Source organism: Dermochelys coriacea, chromosome 9 (genome assembly GCF_009764565.3).
Source record: "Dermochelys coriacea isolate rDerCor1 chromosome 9, rDerCor1.pri.v4, whole genome shotgun sequence".
NCBI lineage: Eukaryota > Metazoa > Chordata > Testudines > Dermochelyidae > Dermochelys > Dermochelys coriacea.
Genome location: NC_050076.1, coordinates 44,259,263 through 44,280,412, shown reverse-complemented (window position 1 = coordinate 44,280,412; position 21,150 = coordinate 44,259,263). Strand labels below are relative to the sequence as shown.

The window sequence follows — 21,150 nt, the reverse complement described above, 5'->3', positions numbered from 1 at the left end:
TTTACAAGGTCCAACTCTACTCGACTTTTAGCCTCTCTCACTTTATCCCTACATCTTCTGACCTCAATTAGGTAGCTTTCCTTGATGATCCCTCCCATCTTCCACTCCCTGTATGCTTTCTGCTTCTTCATAATCACCTCTCTAAGATGCTTGCTCATCCAGCTTGGTCTACAACTCCTTCCTATGAATTTTTTCCCCTTTCTTGGGATACAGGCTTCCGATAGCTTCTGCAGTTTTGATTTAAAGTAATCCCAGGCCTCCTCTACCTTTAGATCCATAAGTTCTTCAGTCCAATCTACTTCCCTAACTAATTTCCTTAATTTTTGAAAGTCAGCCCTTTTGAAATCAAAAACCCTAGTTGCAGATTTATTTTTGTTAATCCTTCCATTTAGTTTGAACTGAATTAGCTCATGATCACTTGAGCCAAGATTGTCCCCTACAACCATTTCTTCTATGAGGTCCTCGCTACTCACCAAAATTAAATCTAAAATGGAATCCCCTCTAGTCGGTTCAGCAACTACTTGATGAAGGAATCCATCAGCTATCGCATCTAGGAAAATCTGAGCCCTATTATTATTACTAGCACTGGTCCTCCAGTCTATATCTGGGAAGTTAAAGTCTCCCATGATCACGCAGTTTCCATTAGTATTTACTTGATTAAAGACATTAAAAAGGGCTCTATCCATATCCAAATTAGATCCCGGAGGTCTATAGCACACCCCAAGCACTATCGTAGGAGAGGCTTTACTAGTTTTCTTCCCCAATGTAATTTTTGCCCAGACGGACTCTGTCTTATCCATTGCATTGCTTCTTATTTCTTTACATTCTAACTCATCGTTGATATACAATGCTACTCCACCCCCTTTACCTTTGTTTCTGTCTTTCCTAAACAGCACATACCCTTCAATACCTGTAGTCCAGTCATGACTACTATTCCACCATGTTTCTGTTATCCCTATAATATCTGGTTTCACTTCCTGCACCAGTAGCTCTAGTTCCTCCATTTTGTTACCTAGACTCCTCGCATTGGTGTACAAACATCTTAATTTTGCTGTTTGGACTCGCTCACATTTTGTACCCTATTAGGCACAGTCATTCTACAGCCAGTATAACCTATTAGACTAGTATCCACACCGCCCTCGCTCCTTATATACATTCTCCTACCCATGGCTGTATCCTTTCTTACTTCGTCTTCTTCCCTCTCAATGCTAAAATCTGGCGTGGAGATTTTCTGGACATCTCCCATCCATCTCCCCCCAATTCCTAGTTTAAAGCTCTCTTTATCAGTTGTGCCAGCCTCGATCCTAGAAGTCTATTTCCTTCCCTACTCAGATGAAGTCCATCCCGAGAGAACTGACCTCTGTCCGTGAATGCCTCCCAGTGGCCATATATCCCAAAGCCCTCCTTATAGCACCACTGCCTAAGCCATCTGTTGACAGTCATAATCTTGTCAGACCTCTGTTGCCCTTCTCTAGGAACAGGAAGGATCCCGCTAAAGATCACCTGAGCCTCAATTTCCTTAAGTGTCTTCCCCAGCCTAGCATAGTCTCCCTTGATACTTTCCAGCGAGAATCTGGCTGTATCATTTGTTCCCACATGAAGGATAATTAGGGGATTCTTTCCCGCTCCCTTGAGGATCCTTTTCAACCTCAGGTCTACATCCCGTATCTTAGCACCCGGAAGACAGCACACCCTTCTATTCTCTGGATCAGCTCTAGTTACAGGCCTGTCTATTCTTCTCAATAAAGAGTCCCCGATCACATAGACCTGCCTTTTCCTGGTGACAGTGCTATTCTCCAGTCTCTCCCCTGTTCCCTCTGGCTGCAAGTTCTTTCCATTCCTATTTTCCCTTACAATCCTCTTCAACCCATCCTGTATCCTCCTGTGGCTCATATTTGGTGTAGTCTCCCTTGACTACTATGAGATTACTGGTTCTGTGGATGAAGGGAAAGCAGTGGATGTATTGTTTCTTGACTTTAGCAAAGCTTTTGACACGGTCTCCCACAGCATTCTTGTCAGCAAGTTAAGGAAGTATGGGCCGGATGAATGCACTATAAGGTGGGTAGAAAGCTGGCTAGATTGTCGGGCTCAACGGGTAGTGATCAATGGCTCCATGTCTAGTTGGCAGCCGGTGTCAAGTGGAGTGCCCCAGGGGTCGGTCCTGGGGCCCGTTTTGTTCAATATCTTCATAAATGATCTGGAGGATGGTGTGGATTGCACTCTCAGCAAATTTGCGGATGATACTAAACTGGGAGGAGTGGTAGATACGCTGGAGGGGAGGGATAGGATACAGAAGGACCTAGACAAATTGGAGGATTGGGCCAAAAGAAATCTAATGAGGTTCAATAAGGATAAGTGCAGGGTCCTGCACTTAGGATGGAAGAATCCAATGCACCGCTACAGACTAGGGACCGAATGGCTCGGCAGCAGTTCTGCGGAAAAGGACCTAGGGGTGACAGTGGACGAGAAGCTGGATATGAGTCAGCAGTGTGCCCTTGTTGCCAAGAAGGCCAATGGCATTTTGGGATGTATAAGTAGGGGCATAGCGAGCAGATCGAGGGACGTGATCGTTCCCCTCTATTCGACACTGGTGAGGCCTCATCTGGAGTACTGTGTCCAGTTTTGGGCCCCACACTACAAGAAGGATGTGGATAAATTGGAAAGAGTACAGCGAAGGGCAACAAAAATGATTAGGGGTCTAGAGCACATGACTTATGAGGAGAGACTGAGGGAGCTGGGATTGTTTAGTCTGCAGAAGAGAAGAATGAGGGGGGATTTGATAGCTGCTTTCAACTACCTGAAAGGGGGTTTCAAAGAGGATGGCTCTAGACTGTTCTCAATGGTAGCAGATGACAGAACGAGGAGTAATGGTCTCAAGTTGCAATGGGGGAGGTTTAGATTGGATATTAGGAAAAACTTTTTCACTAAGAGGGTGGTGAAACACTGGAATGCGTTACCTAGGGAGGTGGTAGAATCTCCTTCCTTAGAGGTTTTTAAGGTCAGGCTTGACAAAGCCCTGGCTAGGATGATTTAACTGGGACTTGGTCCTGCTTTGAGCAGGGGGTTGGACTAGATGACCTTCTGGGGTCCCTTCCAACCCTGATATTCTATGATTCTATGACTCTTCCCCTTTTTCTATAGGGCTAGCCTCTCTTCTCTTCTTCCTTACCCTTCCACCTTCAGCGACTACCTGCTGAGCCCCTTCTTCATTTTCCAACTCTGCAAACCTGTTCCTAAGCTCTATTTCTCCTTCACTAGCCCGTCTTTTCCTCTGCCTGGTTCTTTGAGTCACATGTTTCCACTGACCACTTTCCTCACCCAGTCTCCCCTCAAAATTCCCCAGCCCTGCTTCCATCTGCGAGTCTGAGCTTTTCCCTTCAGATACCTCATATCTTTGCTCCATCATCTGCTCAAACCCCTTCCTAAACTCAACCAGACTTTCCACCTGCTTCTCCAAACCTCGGATCTTTTCCTCCATCAGCTCTATCAGACGGCATTTCATGCAGAAAAAACTCTTACCAGGTCCCCCCTCCAGGATCATGTACATACCACAGCTTCCACATCCCGTCATCCTCAATGCGTCTTCCACTACAGGAGTCACTCCTACAGCTGCCTCCGTATCTGTCATCACCTTCCCACCTAAATCCTGTTAATCTGGGAAACACAAGCCACACCAAAAAGACCACCCCACCCCCCAGCAAAAGCAAACTCCAAACAAGCACCACAATACAAACTCCCACTCAAACTCCCCTGTTTAGAGCTCTGTTTGCTAGCTCCTGTGCCGCTGCAGCTGTCTGTGCCGCTGCCTGACTGGCTGGCTACCTTTATAGGGCCCCTAGTCAGAAGCCCCACCCCCTAGGCAGGGCTCAGCTGCTCTCCCAGCACAAAACCCCTACACACACACAAATACAAATACTAAAAATACAAAACCAAGTACAACTACCTTCTCTCAGCACAAAGCCCCACCCCCTAATCAGGCTCAGCTGCTCTCCCAGCACAAAACCCCTACACACACACAAATACAAATACTAAAAATACAAAACCAAGTACAACTACCTTCTCCTCCAACAGAACTCCCACTCAAACTCCCCTGTTTAGAGCTCTGTTTGCTAGCTCCTGTGCCGCTGCAGCTGTCTGTCTTTTTATTCCATTTGTGTACAGTGCCTACCGTGATGGGGGTCCCATAACAAGGGGTAACATAATAAATAAATAACCGTTTATGTTAACAATTTGTAATTTAAAACAGTTTTTTCAAACAAATAAAAAAAAAAATCTATCCTCCGAGAACATGCTCTCAATATTTCCAATCATTAAAACCTATAAAAAAAATTTTAAAAGTACAAAAACATCCTAGAAAGGATTCATTTGTTGCTTATCTGTTTTTAAGAGCAGGAATGACAAAATAATAAACTCTTCCTCTAAAAGGATTTAGAAGTATCTAAACCACCACTGGGCATTTCCCTCCTGGAACACATTCTGTATGATGAAAAAATACTTCCTAATGCCATTTTATCCTGAAAAGTTGTTTTTATTCTTTTACAAGTCATTCATCTACACTCTGCAGTGGGCAGGTGATATAACGCCGCAAGCTGAAATGGAACATTGTTATTACCGAGCCATAGGGCTAAGATTTGCCGCTATTGTTATCTGCAGAACACATTCACTTTCAGATATCTGCTTTCTTAACCTTGTCAGTCTCACTTACGCACTTTCTTTTAAAAGCATAAAAATGTGACAATGAAAGTAAGTGAGAATTGGCTACAAACCAACCCTTTCATCTTTAGTTGATTACCTCCAATGGCTACTTTTATTGAATTGCCCAACAGTAATAATACATAACGATAACATATATTCTTCCTCAAAGGACATGTTAAATTGTGCATCTAAAAGGAGCATAAGGGCTTGCTTAATCAGTTTTCAATTTCATAACAGACTAATAAAACAAAAAAAACCAAGTTACCAATTAATCATCATTCTTTAGGAGGTAGGGAAGGGGATGTATAATTTAATCCTGAATCATCATTAAAATATTAGTCATATATTGCAGGTTGTCTTTGGCAGCTGCCTAAAGCCCTGTTTTTAAATTTTTGCCCCCAGTTTCCATTATTGGGATGAATTATCTACCTTTGGCATGGAGGAGATTTTTTCAATTATCAAAATTGGAGTCTATTAAAACCCTGCCAGGTCTAAGGTCTTCAGCCAGAACACAAACTTTGATTAGGCCAATTGCAAACTAGACTACATTATTAACGTACTCATAAAAGCATTCAGGAACAATATCTTTGTTTGCCAAGGCCCCAATTCAGCAAGCACTTGCTAATATCCCAGTGAAGTCCTCAGGTTTTAGGCCTGGTCTACAAGAGGAAAGTGACCAGACTATCTTCCCATGTAGCAACACTATTCTAGAAGAAATTTTATTCCAGAATAATTGACTTGCTTTGAAAGTGCATTAATTATTCCAGAATAGAATGTCCAATCAGGGAACTGTTCCAGATTATCCTACTTCGCAATAGCTATTCCAATCAATTTCCCCACGTAGACAAGCCCTCAATTTTATTTGCTTGCTCTGCTCTTTGTAGATTTTCTACATTTTCTTTTTATGAATAGACAGTTTGCTCATTTATCTTTGTGCTTCCCTTCTTTTGGGACTTATCCATCAATTATCTATCGACTTAATCCTCCATTCCACATTTATACACTGGGGAGGAGGCAATGGCCAGCCAAGGCACTTTCATGGTGTTGAAGAAATGCATTGCAGTCATTTAAAGCCAGTTACATTAAAAATATTGGCACACACACCGATCAATAGATCCCCATTAAATTGTTCTGCAAATCTAGCACTCAGCAGATTTCAAGTCTTAACTCTTTCCTGTTTTCCCATAGTAATATGAATCAAGATGGTAATTGTGACGATAGGTGGCTGAAATAGGGAAACCCGAACATTTAAAATAAACAAATAAATGACACATTGCATCACATATTAGTTGTACTGCAGTAGCATGCAAAGGTCCCACTGCCATCCCCATTTTGTTAAGCACTGGATAAGTAGATAATGAAGAGTGTCCCTGTACCAAATTGCTTACAACCTAGGTATCAGATGAGAACCAACATATGTAGTCAGGCAGACAGACTAAGGAAGCCCAACAACAATCAGATGGCTACATGGGTTAAATTGATCTTTTCTTATTTGTTTTGGCTTTAAACCAAAATTAGTTTGTAATGTAATTAGCTTTTACCTTTTGACATGTAATTTTAAAAAATCAAGGTCACCAAATCCTCTATTAAGTTTCCTGATCCTAAATGAGTACTTTCTAAATACTTATATTTAGAATATTTAAAAGAAGCCTACCTATATGCATAGATGTTATAAAAATCAAATCTCTTTCAGTATAGGAGTCCAACCAGTACATTTTTAGTAATCAGAGGAGAAATATTTTCATATTTATATCACTGCTATTAAGAAATAGCAGTGCAATTATTATGTAAATCCCTGGATTCTGCTTGGCTTACAATGGTTGTCAGTCATCCAAAGTACAGGGTTCTGCAAACCATACAGTTGAAAAATAACCACATAGTGATGACACAAAGCAGACTTGCACACAGGATTCATGAAACTGTGTAACAGAGGACTCACTGTACTATTATCCACTAGTACTGCTACAGCATCCCTGTACTCTGATTGGCTGAGATAAGCCTATTTCAATGTAATTAATTATAAGACCTGATACAAGGGTCTTCTCTACATTTAAAAGGAAATAAATTATGTTTGCAATGCTGTCATTTACCAGTTTTACTGATCATGTAATGACTTCTTTGGACATGATTTATGTCAGTGGACCTGGTTTGCAAGACAGTGATTTATAATCGAGAACTAGGATTAAGTGTTCCCATTAGGTTTTTGTACAGTTTTTCATCTGAGGCCTCTATTTTGAATGCTTATCTGAAGATCAGCTGAATTTTTAGGATACCTTTTCCTCCCTTTACCCCTCTTGATTTTTCAATTTTTAAAATATATCTATATATCTATATATATATATATCTTAATCACACAGTCAACATAACAAAATGCCAAAGGAAAAAAATAGCTCTTTCCTAGAAAACCCCACAAAACTCAGAAGACAAATACCAAGGCTAAGAACAATTATTATTACTAGTATTAGTATTACCATAACAACTAGGATAGTCATGGGCCAGGACCCCATTCTGCTAGGTGCTGTACAAACACTGAACAAAAAGACGGTCCCTGCACTACAGAGTATCCGATGAAGTGAGCTGTAGCTCACGAAAGCTTATGCTCTAATAAATTTGTTAGTCTCTAAGGTGCCACCGGTACTCCTTTTCTTTTTACAATCCAAGTGTAATACAAAACAATGGGCAGATAGAAAAGGGGAGTACAAGGAAACAATGAGATTGGTCAGCATGACCAGCACTGGTGTCAGCACACCCATATAGGGTGATCAGATAGCAAGTGTGAAAAATCAGAATGGGGTGGGGTGTAATAGGCGCCTTTATAAGGCAAAGCCCCTAATATCTTGACCGTCCCTATAAAAATTGGAACATCTGGTCACCCTACACTTGCACCAAAACCATTATCAAGTGTTTTGTAGGCATCAAGGCAGATGAGAGTTACAAGAGGGATCTGAAGGATGACAATGAGGTAGCTTTCCAGGTGTTTATGGGGCGCGCCTCCCAAATGTGAGAGGCAGAATAGGAGAAAACACAAAAGTGCTTGTTTGAAAATTTAACCAGTGGGCAATGGAGGGTGGCATCATCATGGCCAAACTGATGAAGACAAACAGCTTATGTTCGATAGAGAAGTGGGAGCCAGTGCAAAGATTCCGAGAGATGGATGACATGGTGAAAACAACAGGCTAGTGAAATGATCTTTGCAGCACCGTTCTGAAGGGATATGAGATGGCCAAGACTGCATCTGTTATGGGCAGAGAAAAGGATGTTGCAGAAATCAAGACAAAAGGTGAGAGCCTGGACGAGAGTTTTAGCTGTGTGAATGGTTAGGAAAGGTCACGTCTTAGACATGCAATGATTAAAGAACAGAAATATTTGGACATAATCTGGATTTGAGGACCTAGAGAGAGTTCAGAGTCAAAGAAGTCTCTCAGGTTACTGAGCTGAGCATCAGGCCAAGATGGTGGTATTGTCCATAGTGATAAAAAAGGAGCTGGGGGAGGGTGTAGAGTGAAAACTTAAGAACTCTGTCTTAGCCATGGTGAGCTTGAGCTGATGGTTACACATCGACAAGATGTCATCATGCTTTCCTTATTGCACATCCTTACTCGCCTGCTCTATCTAGATCTTTAAGTTCCAAGAGACATCTTGATAATATTTAACTGTCGTGTTGTGTTTTTCCTCCACAGAGCTCAAAGCATTGGGGTGTCTTTATCCCCATTGTCCAGATGGGGAAATGGAGGCAGAAAGGTAAAGGCTCTTGCCTAAGGTCACACAGCAACTCAGGGGTATAGAGTCAGACACAGAACACAGGTCTCCTGACAGTTATTCACTGACCAAGATACTTTCTTTCCAAGCACATATTACTGTGAAAGACTATTTTGAGGCATCACATGAAAAACTTGATTTTATGAATATTCCTTGGTTTAACTCAAAATATCACTTTTCATGCAGTTTTATAATGTTCCATTTCTACAAATTAATCATCCTATACATTTTGTGATGTAAGCTGCTAGTTGCGTGCACTGCCTTTTTATGTTTACAGTTGACTCAAGAGGAACTTTTTCATAGTAAGAGACAGTGTGATGATGATAATGTGATACATTCGATCCCACTCGGACATGAACTATTAGGAAAGCTGTCATTGTTCATATTAGAAAAGAGAAGACTTGGTGGTGTTTACTGGGTTTTTTAAATTAAGTAGAATTTGTTAGATAGATTCTAGAAAACTTCTTCAGACTGGCAACAACTTCAGGGAAAAAAAGGTTTAAAAAAAGTCATAAAATTAGAAAACAAATTAAAAAGAGAACCTGATTTCCAGCTGCTAGAAGCCTGGGGAAAATAAATTAGAAAAGCAAAAAGAAGCAGCTATGACTAATACAGGCATTTGTCCTGCTTGTTGGGCCTAATTCAGAACTAGTATAAGTAAAGGTCAGTGGAGCTATGATAATTTACATCAGTTGAGGATCTCTGCCCTCCCTCCATTTTACGTATGTGCTCATGGATTTCCCAAAATTTGTTTCAATTTCATATTCACAAAAGAAGATCAGGAACTCATCAATACAAGTGATCTTCTAGCCACATTTACGATTAGGGTGACCAGATGTCCCGATTTTATAAGGACAGTCCCGATATTTGGGGCTTTTTCTTATATAGGTTCCTATTACCCCACACCCTCGTCCCAATTTTTCACACTTGCTATCTGGTCACCCTAGTTAGGATAGCCTTACTGCATGCTAAAATATGTAGGGAGTCTTGTGCTGAATCATGTAGAAAGTGAGTGGCCAAACTGCAGGAGAAGCATGCCTTGTTGGAAAGCCAGGCTCATTTGTTTTATCCAAAACATAAAATTTCTACCAGCCACTGTAGGAGAGCTCTGGAAATACCACTGCTCTCTGGATCTGGACTATCAACACATAACCTGACTGGCTGAGTGTCAACTTGTAATATTAATTTATTATTTTTTTAAATAAATAAAAAATACTGTCCAAACCATACAAAATATTAAATTCTTCCAGTTTGGACTACATATAAGCCTTCCAAATACATGTTATTGCTCTGTACTGGACTATAGTTTTGTTGATTTCCCCCTTCCCGTCCCCCTCCAGTATTTGAAGATTTATATCACTACATTCAGTAGTGCTGGATGCAATGTTTAAAATACTTTCCTTGTATTCTTGTGTGTCTAGTAAATTATCATACTGACACAACATCCTTTGTAAAATAGGCAACACAGACTAGACAAGCCACACTTTTTCTTCTATGGCATCAGAACTTGCAATTGTTTTTATATGAAAATCTGTCAGTTTAAATTTAAAAACTCAGAAAGAGTCATATACAACTTCTGACAAGGTACTGTATTGCATAGGCTCCAAGAAAATAATCCTATTGCATTCCACAGCCAAACAAATACCTCATTCCATTTGAAGAGTTTGGAGGTCAAGTATACATAAGATGCACACTGCAGGGCAAGCTCAATAATCATTCGTTCACAATGTGATGCTAATATTTATTCATGCTCCCTGGCACAGCTCAAAGATTTTTTTAATTTTTTATGTTCAGAAGATAAAAAGGTTAGAACTTCAGGGAATATTAGACACTGCAAAGTATAATTCAATATGTTGCTGAGAAAAGGACACTGATCAGAAAGAAGTTTGAACTTTTACTCTCCATATGTAGACTAACTTGAAAGTGTTAATGAAGCAGTAATGGGAAGTTCATAATGCTTATGTATTCTCTGTCTGTTTCTTGATGCACAGAGTGAGAGGGAGCCAATGGAGGAAAAGAAGAAAGGAGGGGTACAGACATAACGCTGAAGATGAATAACTTCAACGAAGATGATTCTTCATTCAGAATCCCAAGCCAGCGTCTAATCCATTGGTCTACACTGCCTCTCATGATGGACAAGACTGGGACTCAGGAGACCTAGAATCTATTCTTGGCTCTGCTACTGGCCTTCTGGGTGACCTTGGGCAAGTTACTTCATCTCTCAGTTTCCCCATCTCCCCATCTGTAAAATGGGGAAATTATACTAATATTTGTCAAGGGAGAGCTATGAATTAAAAGTGCTATAAAGAGCTAGGTGCTGTTATTATTAATAATAAAACAGACAGCAGTGGCAATACGATGGAGCTTGATGTAAGTAAATGTATCTTATACCTGTGAATATATAGTGCCATCCCAACTGGTAAACATGAACACAACACAAAACCAACAGAAGACAAAAGACTGTATGCTCATCATGCATAAGATGCCACGGCTAAAAGGGATATTCCAATCTTCCTTTTAAACAAATATATTTTTTTGAAATCAGAACTTTCACAGCTACAAACAGAGATCATTTGGCCCATTCGAATGGGACTGAACCATATACAGAAGGGGAAGAGAAACACTCCAATGGAGCCTCTCCCTGGTCTCTCTCTGTAGGGAGTCCTTTGTTCAACAAGCCAAAACAACATTATACATGCTAACTTTCAGCTCAGTAGAGTACAGGACTCTACTTAGCAGGGTCATGCATGTGGAAAGGGGTGTGTAACAGTTTGTCCGAATAAAAGACCAAGTATTATGAGATTACAAAAAACCTATTTAAAAACAAGACTCCTACTTCTCTATTATTCAGCAGTAAATAATGGAAACCACAGGCAGGATTTTTTTTTAAATAGCTCATTGATTTTGGAAGCCATCCATTCACCACACTGTGCCTACATTTCATATAGTAATTAACTACAAACCAGAATGTATTTCTGCAGCCAAGTCTTTTTTTGTTTTGTAAATTTCATTGCATGTCAGCTTTGCTAACCAGTCGCCCACATTTCAAGCGAATATTTCCAAGTTCAATAAGATATGTGTCAGCATCCCTGTGACTCAGCAAACTCGTATGCAGAATGCTCATTTCATAGGCCAGCCAAGAGGCTGGCGGTGCTGGCTAGTTACATTACTTCTTTCTTAGGACGCCAGCTGTCATGCAGGCAGGGATGCCAGTGACATGAAGATCCAGTGCCCGTTGATTACTGCACTGTCAGTCATTTTACTGTCTGCACTGAGAAAAAGCCAGACTAGACCTGGCTTTTGTAGTGGGGGCATAAAGTGGGAGGTAGAGTGGTCTAGCAGGCAGATCGCTAGCCTGCGAGTGAGGAGTCCTTAGGTCTGTGCCTGGCTCTGCCTGTCACTCCACCTATCTGTGCCTCCATTTTCCCTCCCACTTATTGCCTGTTTAGATCACACAATTGGGGGCGGGGGAGGGACTGTCCCTTAATATGCATACAATCTCAGTGTGGAATCTAGGCACTCTTATTATTAACAATACAATAGTAACAGGGAATCGCTCCATCTTGCATTTCTCTACCTTGTTCAGGGCAAGCCATCCTCACAGCCCCTCCAGACACCTCAAGGGTGAAGGGGACGAAGGGTCAGGGAATGGCACCAGCTGTGAATTCCCCGTGTGTCAGGCACCATGGGAAGAACTACATCCGTTGACTCAAACGGCTCCTTCCTTACAGCTGGTTTCAGAGTAGCAGCCGTGTTAGTCTGTATTCGCAAAAAAGAAAAGGAATACTTTAGGTGCCACAAGTACTCCTTTTCTTTTTTCCTTACAGCTGTGTCTGATAGAACAACTGAATCCTAATGGGAACATGCAAAATCTGGAGGGGGGGACCCAAATGTTAAGTAGTAGGGCTGCTTTGATTCTATGACCCACAGAATTAAAACGTTGCTTTATGGCCAATATCCTGTTGTTCACACAACAGTGTTTTATTCAGCACTCGTGAACATCTATTTTCTGTAGTCTGTTGTGAAAAGTAAATAAAATATGAGAGAAATACACCAGTGAGAAACCAAATTTGTCAGAAACAGTCAAACTTCTACAAAGCATTTTCTGGCAGCTTTAACACCTGCTAATTTGGGGGCTGAAAATTGGCATAGATTTCAAAGTACATTGTCCCGCCTCTCCCCAGAGATCATCAGCCAAATGAATAAATTACTAGCAGTTGGATTCTCATTACTACAAATTAGCCTCACCATAAGATGACAGGAGCAGAGCCAACCTTCTGTGGCCTCATACAGAGCACCTGTTAGCGCTCCATTGAAAAGGCACTGAGGAGGGAGGGCAGGTTTCTCTCTGCTGTCTGCACACAACAAAGCTTTATTGTCAGACTATTGATACCTCTTCTGACAGCAACTTTCAGTCTCCACACTCGCATGGTTTTAATCCATTAACAATGAATCCAAGTCCTCTTGTTTGAAACACTCCCCAGGAGGAGTGTGGGGAGTGGCTGGCCGGGAAGGTGTCAAATAATGTGTAGTATCACCACAAGCAAAATTAACCTGTTGCACTCTAACCTATAGCAATTCAGCTGTTTACTTGCAAGCAGAAAGTTTTAAGAAAGGAATGCTTAGCTCAAGGAAGAATATTCTGTTATCAAAATGAATTAAAGATGAAAGGCTTTGTTAGTGATAAGGTTGCATTTTAGATTCTGTTCAATTTAAAAGTAAAAAAAGGATTAGTTGGTCATCCCAGGCTGGGGATAGAGGATCTGCTGGACTGTGAGGTTGAGGGATGGGACAGTCTGAACTTTCCCATACTGCATATGGTAAAGTACAACTTGATAGTGGCTAGGAAGTTGACATACTGTGATCACTATATCCGGCTGACTAAGACCTGTAAACATTCTATATTTTAGTTATTCTATATATTTGTTACACTGTTTTCTGGCCCATTTGCTTGTCCCATCCACCTTCTACATCTTCTCTTTTAGACTATAAGCCAGGGACTGTGGCTGGGACCATCATTAACAATATGTCTGCACAGTGGTTGTGGCTTTTAGACTTTTCCATGGTATAACGTGTTAAATAATAATAAATCCAAGAATTTTCCCATGAAACCTTTACAATATGCCATATACACAATGACTTTTTGATTTTGCATCATCTCAGATACTCAGGGCCTGATTGAGATGACAGAGTGTCTGTCTCTTTCATCACCGTAGAATCCAATTGCTGGTGGTGTCTCTCATGATCCAATTGGCTAGCTGACATCAGCCTACCAGCATCCATCCATCCCCAACATTACTAGGAAAGGTGCCTGCCAGACCTGTAGCCAAGGCCAAGTGGTCCCTTTTCCTATTTCATTCAGGTATTACAGCAACAACATGAGAGGCAGAAACACAAGCTAAGACATTTGCAGAATGTGAAAGTTTGATTTATTAAGTGTTTGCACTAGCACAGGCTTGCTCATATTGCAAAATTTAAAGAAAAAAGGGATTCAGCAGTAGTGCTAAAGCTGTCCATGTGTCTGAACTGGGCATTAATCCAAAAATAACAAGTCTGTCCACAGATGTAATACATTTAATTGAGTTTTACACACTAATCATTTTGCGTAACTTTGGCAGCTGTTAAAAATAGTTCTAGTTTAGCTTTGACTGCAGAATAATTCAAATACCTGTTTTTATTTTTTTAATAAAAATAAAATGAAGTCTCCTCAGTCCAAAATATACACACCCTTTTGGGGTTCACATGCATGTCAGAGAGAGTATTCAGTTGAACTCTCTTCATATTGCCCTGCTTGCATCAAAATCTCCTCTTTAATCAAATATCCAAGCCTTCCCACTAATACTCTTAGAACCCAATTATGGCCCCATCTAAGTAAATGGGATTTGGCCTCCACACAGAAAAATGAGAAATAACATTGCCCAAAAGGGAAGGTTTTTAAAAATTCATTTATCATTTTAACCCAGTGCATCCCTTTTGGGTCCAACTCTCATGTGTGCTCAGCACTGACAGAACTAGTCTCACATTAAAGTCCAACTCCCACAGACTCCAACAGGAGCAGAGTTCGGCCAACACTGAGCCCTTTTGAAAATCACATCCAAAAAGCTGTATTATAGTTTTAAGGATCACACACCCACAAAGTGTGTGTAATACAATGGTTTTGTCTTGTGGGAGTCTATAAAAGCATCTGAGCATATGTTTCCCAAGAGTAGGCAACAAGGTCTACTAGCGAGCTGCCCTCTAAAAGGGGAAGATCTTGTAAAACATTCAAGGAGGCAAAGAAAATTTCACAGACAGCAGACACCCTCAAAAATAAGCAATTGGAGAAGTGGCAACTCACTTTTGAAAAATGCTATAATTGCTTCTACAGCACCAAACCTAAGGAAGACCTGAGGCCCTTTAAAACAAGGTTTGTTGAGACTAAGTTGATTCACGTGTTTGCAGCCATGACTTTTTATAATAATGTAAAACAGCAGCAAAACAAAATGGACAAAAAGGACTGAACTAATTCAATACAAAGATCTCGCTCTTGGTAAGTGTCCTGTATCATACCACTCTTAGCAACAGAATGTCACATGAAGAAAGGAACTTTGGTTTTGTGCAAAGGAAAGCCTAAAGAACACATGAAGCTCTCAGTGCAACAAAGCAAAGTCACATTATCAAAAGTTCTCACCTAACCTAGACAGAAAACAGTCCATAACTTACAATAAACAACCTATTTGCCCATTTCTAAGAAATGACTGGAAATTTAAGCTACTTGAAATGTCCAAAGACTTTCCTCCAAAGGCTTCATCGGCATCAAGGAATAAAACTGCCAGCTTGACCTAAGGGGTTGATAGGTTAATCTATTCTGACCGTATCTTTATTCTATAATGATACTGAAAGATCACTTGAATCACTCACCAGCATTTAACAATGCCGACATATTTCCCAGCTTTACCACAGGGCTGCTCGAAAGGGCCCTGCTACCGGAATTTTAAAGCCATGTGGAATATTGAAGCATTTTCCAAGACTAACTGTGAAATAAAGCAAATGCCATGTTTCTCATGCTGTCCCGCTCCTGCTTTCACCTCCCTCCAGCTTGTAACATCCAAAAGTAAAAGCAAACTTTTAGTTTGTAATTTGACTGTCTTTTTAAGCTTTCAGCATTTGTTATGGTCATACTTTAAGCCAGTGGTTTTCAACCTTTTTTCATTTAAGGACCCCTAAAAATTTTTGAATGGAGTGTGGATCCCTTAGGAAATCTTAGATAGTCTATTGACCCCAGAGTTTGTGGACCACAGGTTGAAACACACTGCTTTAAGCCATTTACTAATTTCTATTTATTTTAAATCATCTTTTTTTGCCCCCAAAGGCAGCATCTAGACAAGAGATCTACAAATCTGCTGATAACACTGAGTATATAGGATGATGCACATTCTATTAATCAAATGAATCCTGGTCTAGTTTAGCATATTTTAAGGCTTAATCCTGCAAGGTGCTGAGCACTCGGGCCCAGATAAAAAAAAAGAAGTCTGTATTTGAGTGCTTTGTAAGCACAAGTAATCCCATAGAAATCAATGGGACCACTCACATGTTTAAAGTTAAGCCTATGCGTAAGTTCTTTGCTGGACTGCCAACAAAGCGTTCAGCACTTTGCAATATAAAGTCCTATACAAGCATTTGATTTTCCTGAGTAATACTGTGACCAGAAGACACCAGCCCAAATATAGCAATCTCCATATGAAAGACAATTCTACTTGTTATTAAGATAACTGTCACTCCTCTCAGAACATAATCTTTCAAATGTCTATTCCTCCATGCACTCACATTTAACTGGGTGCCATGACTCTTCAAAAAGGAGTCAGGCTTCAAGTGACTCAATAGTTTGTGAAACATTTTAAGGCACTAGTCAGATGAAAGTTCTCTCTGTGAACTGTATCAGTGATCAGGAAGAAAAACATTTTATTCTACTTTTTGTTTCTTGACATTGAATGGGAGAATATAGGTACAAATGTTTGCAGTGTTGTTGTAGCCTGTAGGTTCCAGGATATGAGAGCAACAAAGTGGGTGAGGTAATATCTTTTACTGGACCTATGTCTTGAGAGACACAAGCCTTTGAGCTAGAGAGCTCTTTTTCAGGTCTTAGTGTCCATCTGCCATTTGTGCCTTTGAAAATCCGACTCTGAGTCTTTTTCAAGCCTAGACGGTAGGCCCAACTTCAGTTAAACATTTAGGCATTTGCTTAAATCCATGTCTAGTTAGTAGAGAATTTAAACAAGCTCATAAAGTAACACATGCCCAAGTGCTCTCCTGAAGAGGGATGTCTTCCTGAATCAAGGCCATAGAAAGCTGAGGCACAAACCATGACTTAACATTTAGCAGCAATGATAAAAACACAAGTGAGAAAAGCTTGCCTGCAATTATATAGTAGAAATTATATGACTTCTACAACATTAGCATGCTTATTTCATGGGGTCATGAAGTTTCATGTGTTTCCTACCTTGAAAAGCTGTGATATGACCAACTATCATATATTTCAGTTCAAAGTTCAAGGCCTGGATGTTTTGAGTCCTCTCTCTCCGAACAGCTGTCTGGTAGTTTTCTTCCATCTTTTTAGTGCAACAGGTTGGTGCTCTGTGCTGGCAGATCTGCAAATCCGATTCTTTTGGAAAACAAAAACAAAACCAGAAATAGAAGAATTAAAACTACTTTCTAGATACATACCATACAAGTAAAAGAAAATGCTTTTTCTTACAGTCAAATTAACAATCTAGGTTGATGTCCTATAATAGACACAACCCATAAGAAATGAAACATTGAAACTGAGTTAGCAACTTAAGGGCTCTAATTTATTATATTTTATGTCAGTGTCAGCCAGATCTGAATAACTTCACAGTGTCATGTGCTCCCATTCTGTGTCATATCACTGTTAAAGCTTGTCAGTTGTTCCATCACTGGTCGATGCTGAGTGTCATGACAAAGCACTAAAAATCACAAGAAGCCAGAACACCACACACAATAGGCACAAAAGCACCTGAACTAAAATATTAAGAGCTAAATCATAGCAGTGATACCTTAAACCCACTACATTTAAAGGAACAGCATTTCAGCTGGAAACCAAAGAACACAAAGTGTCAGCCCAGAAGTGTGAAATGTGTGTGTCAAATTCTGCTAGGCTGGAGTAAAAGTTATGTGGCCCATAGGTGCTACTGTAATACAAATAAAACCACCTGTTTTTACTCCCAGCCTTATATTGAGAAGCCTCCTTACTAATAAAATAATAATTTGGGGGAGTTTTATTTAAATCAAATGTAACTTTAAATATTGAGGGCCAAATTCTGCCCTGTCTTACAATGCAACAGAACTGAAGTCATATTTTGCTTTGCAACCACAGAGAAAATGACTCATTAAATTTTGCATAAAAATACAGGTTCTTCTGGATGAGATCTGTCTGAATTTGTTTTAATCCTTTTATGTGTATTTTATGCAAGTTCAGTATTCCTGATTATGGAATTTGCACTATATACAGTCATGATGGATATTCACGGGTTATGTATTGTATTAATAGCGATAGCAAACGCCTTTAAGGTCAATGAAAGGAACGGTGATAGAATATAAATAAAAATATCTTGGTGATTCATAAAATATATATTTTCCAGAGGAAAAACAAGAAAGAACAGAGAAAAGAGGAGTAACTGAACACGAATAGAAAATACTGGTGCAGACACAAAACGTTTTAAAAAGAGAGACACATTCCCTCTCTCAAGTGTGCAATTTTTAAGTAAATTCAAAAGGTTAAGAAAGTCCCTAGAAGAAAAACTGCCTAAAATGAGTGGTTTTAGGAATTAACAAAAAAAAAAAAAAAAAAAAAAAAAAAAGGTAAAAATAAAGCTTCTGGAGATCAGGCAAATCCTATGTGTGACCAACGTTAGGAAACGTTGCAAAATCTTCCTTTTTCAAAAAAACCTTTCCACCATAAAAATAAAAAAAAAAAACAAAGACACTCACAATAGCGACTCCTCTTTCCTAGTCTTACCCCCTAACAAAAAAAATGAAATTAATAAAAATATTAAAAAAAAAAAAACCAGCACCACTGTATCCCAATCAGAGTTTTGACCTCAAAAGGGAGAAGTGCCAGAGACTCCATCAGGGACTTGGCTATTGCGATTGATTGTACTTGGAAGGTGTGATAGATATGGCAATTTCCTGCATATCCTTGGGAGACTTTGTTGAATTAAGATTAAGTACCTTTGGGCTCTGTTGGATAAAATGTAAAGTTTATGTAATATTGTGGGCCAGGATCGCATGCAACCTCTCTAGGGGAGAGATGTGAAGTGAGCGCTGGGAGTTCAATGGACTAATTGAAAATGTTCCAGACAAGAATGGACTTTGGGGAAAATACATGTGAAGTGGATTTCCTGGGGTATACCTAGGGACAGGTGAATGCAAAGTCCCCACATCTAGTTATGGGAGGTGGGATAGCTCAGTGGTTTGAGAATTGGCCTACTAAACGCAGGGTTGGGAGTTCAATCCTTGAAGGGGCCATTTAGGGATCTGGGGCAAAAATTGGGGATTGGTCCTGCTCTAAGCAGGGGGTTGAACTAGATGATCTCCTGAGGTCCCTTCCAACCCTGATATTCTATTCTATTCTAGTTATGCAAAAACCCAGCATTTTCCAGCTACATGATAAGGACTGTCTGTGGATTTACGCTGGAGATAAAAGGCTCAAGCTATATAAAGAGACAGCCAAATTGCCCAGCCTGGGTTCTGGTTCTGACTTTGAGACAGTCATGAACTTGTAGCCAGGGGCAAAACCCAGTTGTAGGTTTTCAAAACCAGATACCTCTCAGAGCCTGAGACTGGAGTTAGGGTGACGTCTGGTAAGTTTATTAGCACATATGTAGGTTTTAAATATGCTTTCACTTAAGAAAAAAAACTGTGCTTGCGTTAACTCATAATTGTGGGCAATACAGTGGTCACAGCCTCTGGGGAGAAAGCGAAGTGCAGATGAGCATTTTGGTTGCCAGGTTTGCTGGGGCCATCATGGCGTAAATTCAGGGAGCTGTGCGGCCTTAAAATCCTGCTCTGAAGGGAGCAAGACGCAGGCTTCTGCCCAAGAGAGGTGACAGCTGGGAGCCAGAAACTACCGTGGGTTCCCTTGAGGGACCATGAGAGGGAATACAGATGCAGTTGGCCTCAAATTGTGACAGAAGGCACTTAGCTACTATGGTGGTGGGCAGCAAGATATACCCTTAAGACAGATATCTTTAACATCTGCATTCTTTTCAATTCATACTTTATTTGAGAAATATAAATACGGTTTAACTTTAAAAGTACAGCAAGTGAATAAAAACAAAGATTAAAAAAAGAAGATTTGTGTCACTAACTACAGTTAATAGGGATTTTAAAAAGTGCCTAAGGGTATGTCAACCCTGCCAGGAAAAACTCGGGCACCAAGTCTCAGAGCTGAGGTCAATTCATTCTGGCTTGGGCTGCAGGGCTAAAAGTAGCAGTGTAAAAATTCCCACTCAGGCTGGAGCCCAGGCTCTGAGACTTTACCCCTTGCTGGGCTTCAGAGCCAAGGCTCCAGCCTGAGTGAGAACATCTACACTTAGCCCTGTAGTCCGAGCCCCACCAACGCAAGTCAGTTGACCCAGGGTCTGAGACTTGGCACCACAGGTTTCTCTTTGCGATATAGACATACCCATTGTTGGCCAAAAGGCAATAAGACTTTTGTTTCTAATTCATTTACTCACTTTTCGAAATCCCACCCTGTGTAATTAACATTTGATCTCTGACAAATAACGAAATTCCAATTCTTCAAAAGGAACCATATGCACAGATTTCAAGTGGGATGCTGTGCATCTGGATCCATTTGGAGAATCAGGCCCAACGAGAGCAATACTTGTTAGTATTTCTACTTGTTTGGCTTTTACAGACTAATTAGTGCATGAATATGAATATGAAAAACAAAAAGTGCACACTATACAGAAGCATGTCTGCAGGAATACACGTTTGTTTGTTGCTCATTTAAATTCAAAGTCCATTGCGCGACTACCATCATTTTAGAAAATACAACTGTTTTCCACCCCCATGCACATGGATGACATATATTTCATGGACAACATGACTAACTTAGCACTATGGGCCAATTCTTCACACTGATGCCAAGAAAATCAGCAGTGCACAGGCAAATGCAAGCAGGGCTGAGGAATGAGGGGTGGGTAACATTTTCCAAAGTATCTAAGTGATGTAGGAGTAGACCTGGCTGGGAATTTTCCAACGTTTTTCCATCAGAAAATGCAGGTTCATTGAAACCAAAACCATTTCCAGGAAAGAACTGGTTTTGAGGACTCCCCCAAATTGAAAAAAAATGTGAAATAAAGATTTTGAAACTGTTGAAAGAACTCATTACTGCATTTTCAAAATGAAAAGTTTTGCTTTTTCTGTCTGAAATGACTGTTTTGAAATTGTCTAGAATATACTAAAAAGGTAAAATAAAATTAAAAAATTGAAATTGAAACAAAAAGCTTGGAAATTATTGAAATTAAACATTTCAATTGACAAGAATTTAAATGTTTTGGGAATTATTGATTTGCAAAAAAGTTTAAGATTTTGACTTTTTGTACTCATTTGGGATGAGAATTTTTTTTAATAAAATCTCAACAATTCTTGGGGGACAAGAGAAGTGTTTACTGCACAGCACTACTTAGGAGC

General features: G+C 40.1%; 1 protein-coding gene across 3 annotated transcripts in view; it reads right to left on the bottom strand.

The window, feature by feature from the left end:
• LOC119861924 (glypican-5-like) overlaps positions 1-21,150 on the bottom strand; it is a 652,536-nt gene that overhangs the window by 593,142 nt on the left and 38,244 nt on the right. For all 3 annotated transcript variants that reach the window (XM_038417713.2, XM_038417710.2, XM_038417711.2), the window contains exon 2: positions 16,934-17,095. In XM_038417713.2, coding sequence (XP_038273641.1) covers positions 16,934-17,095 — 162 coding nt within the window. The remainder of the gene's footprint in view (positions 1-16,933; positions 17,096-21,150) is intronic.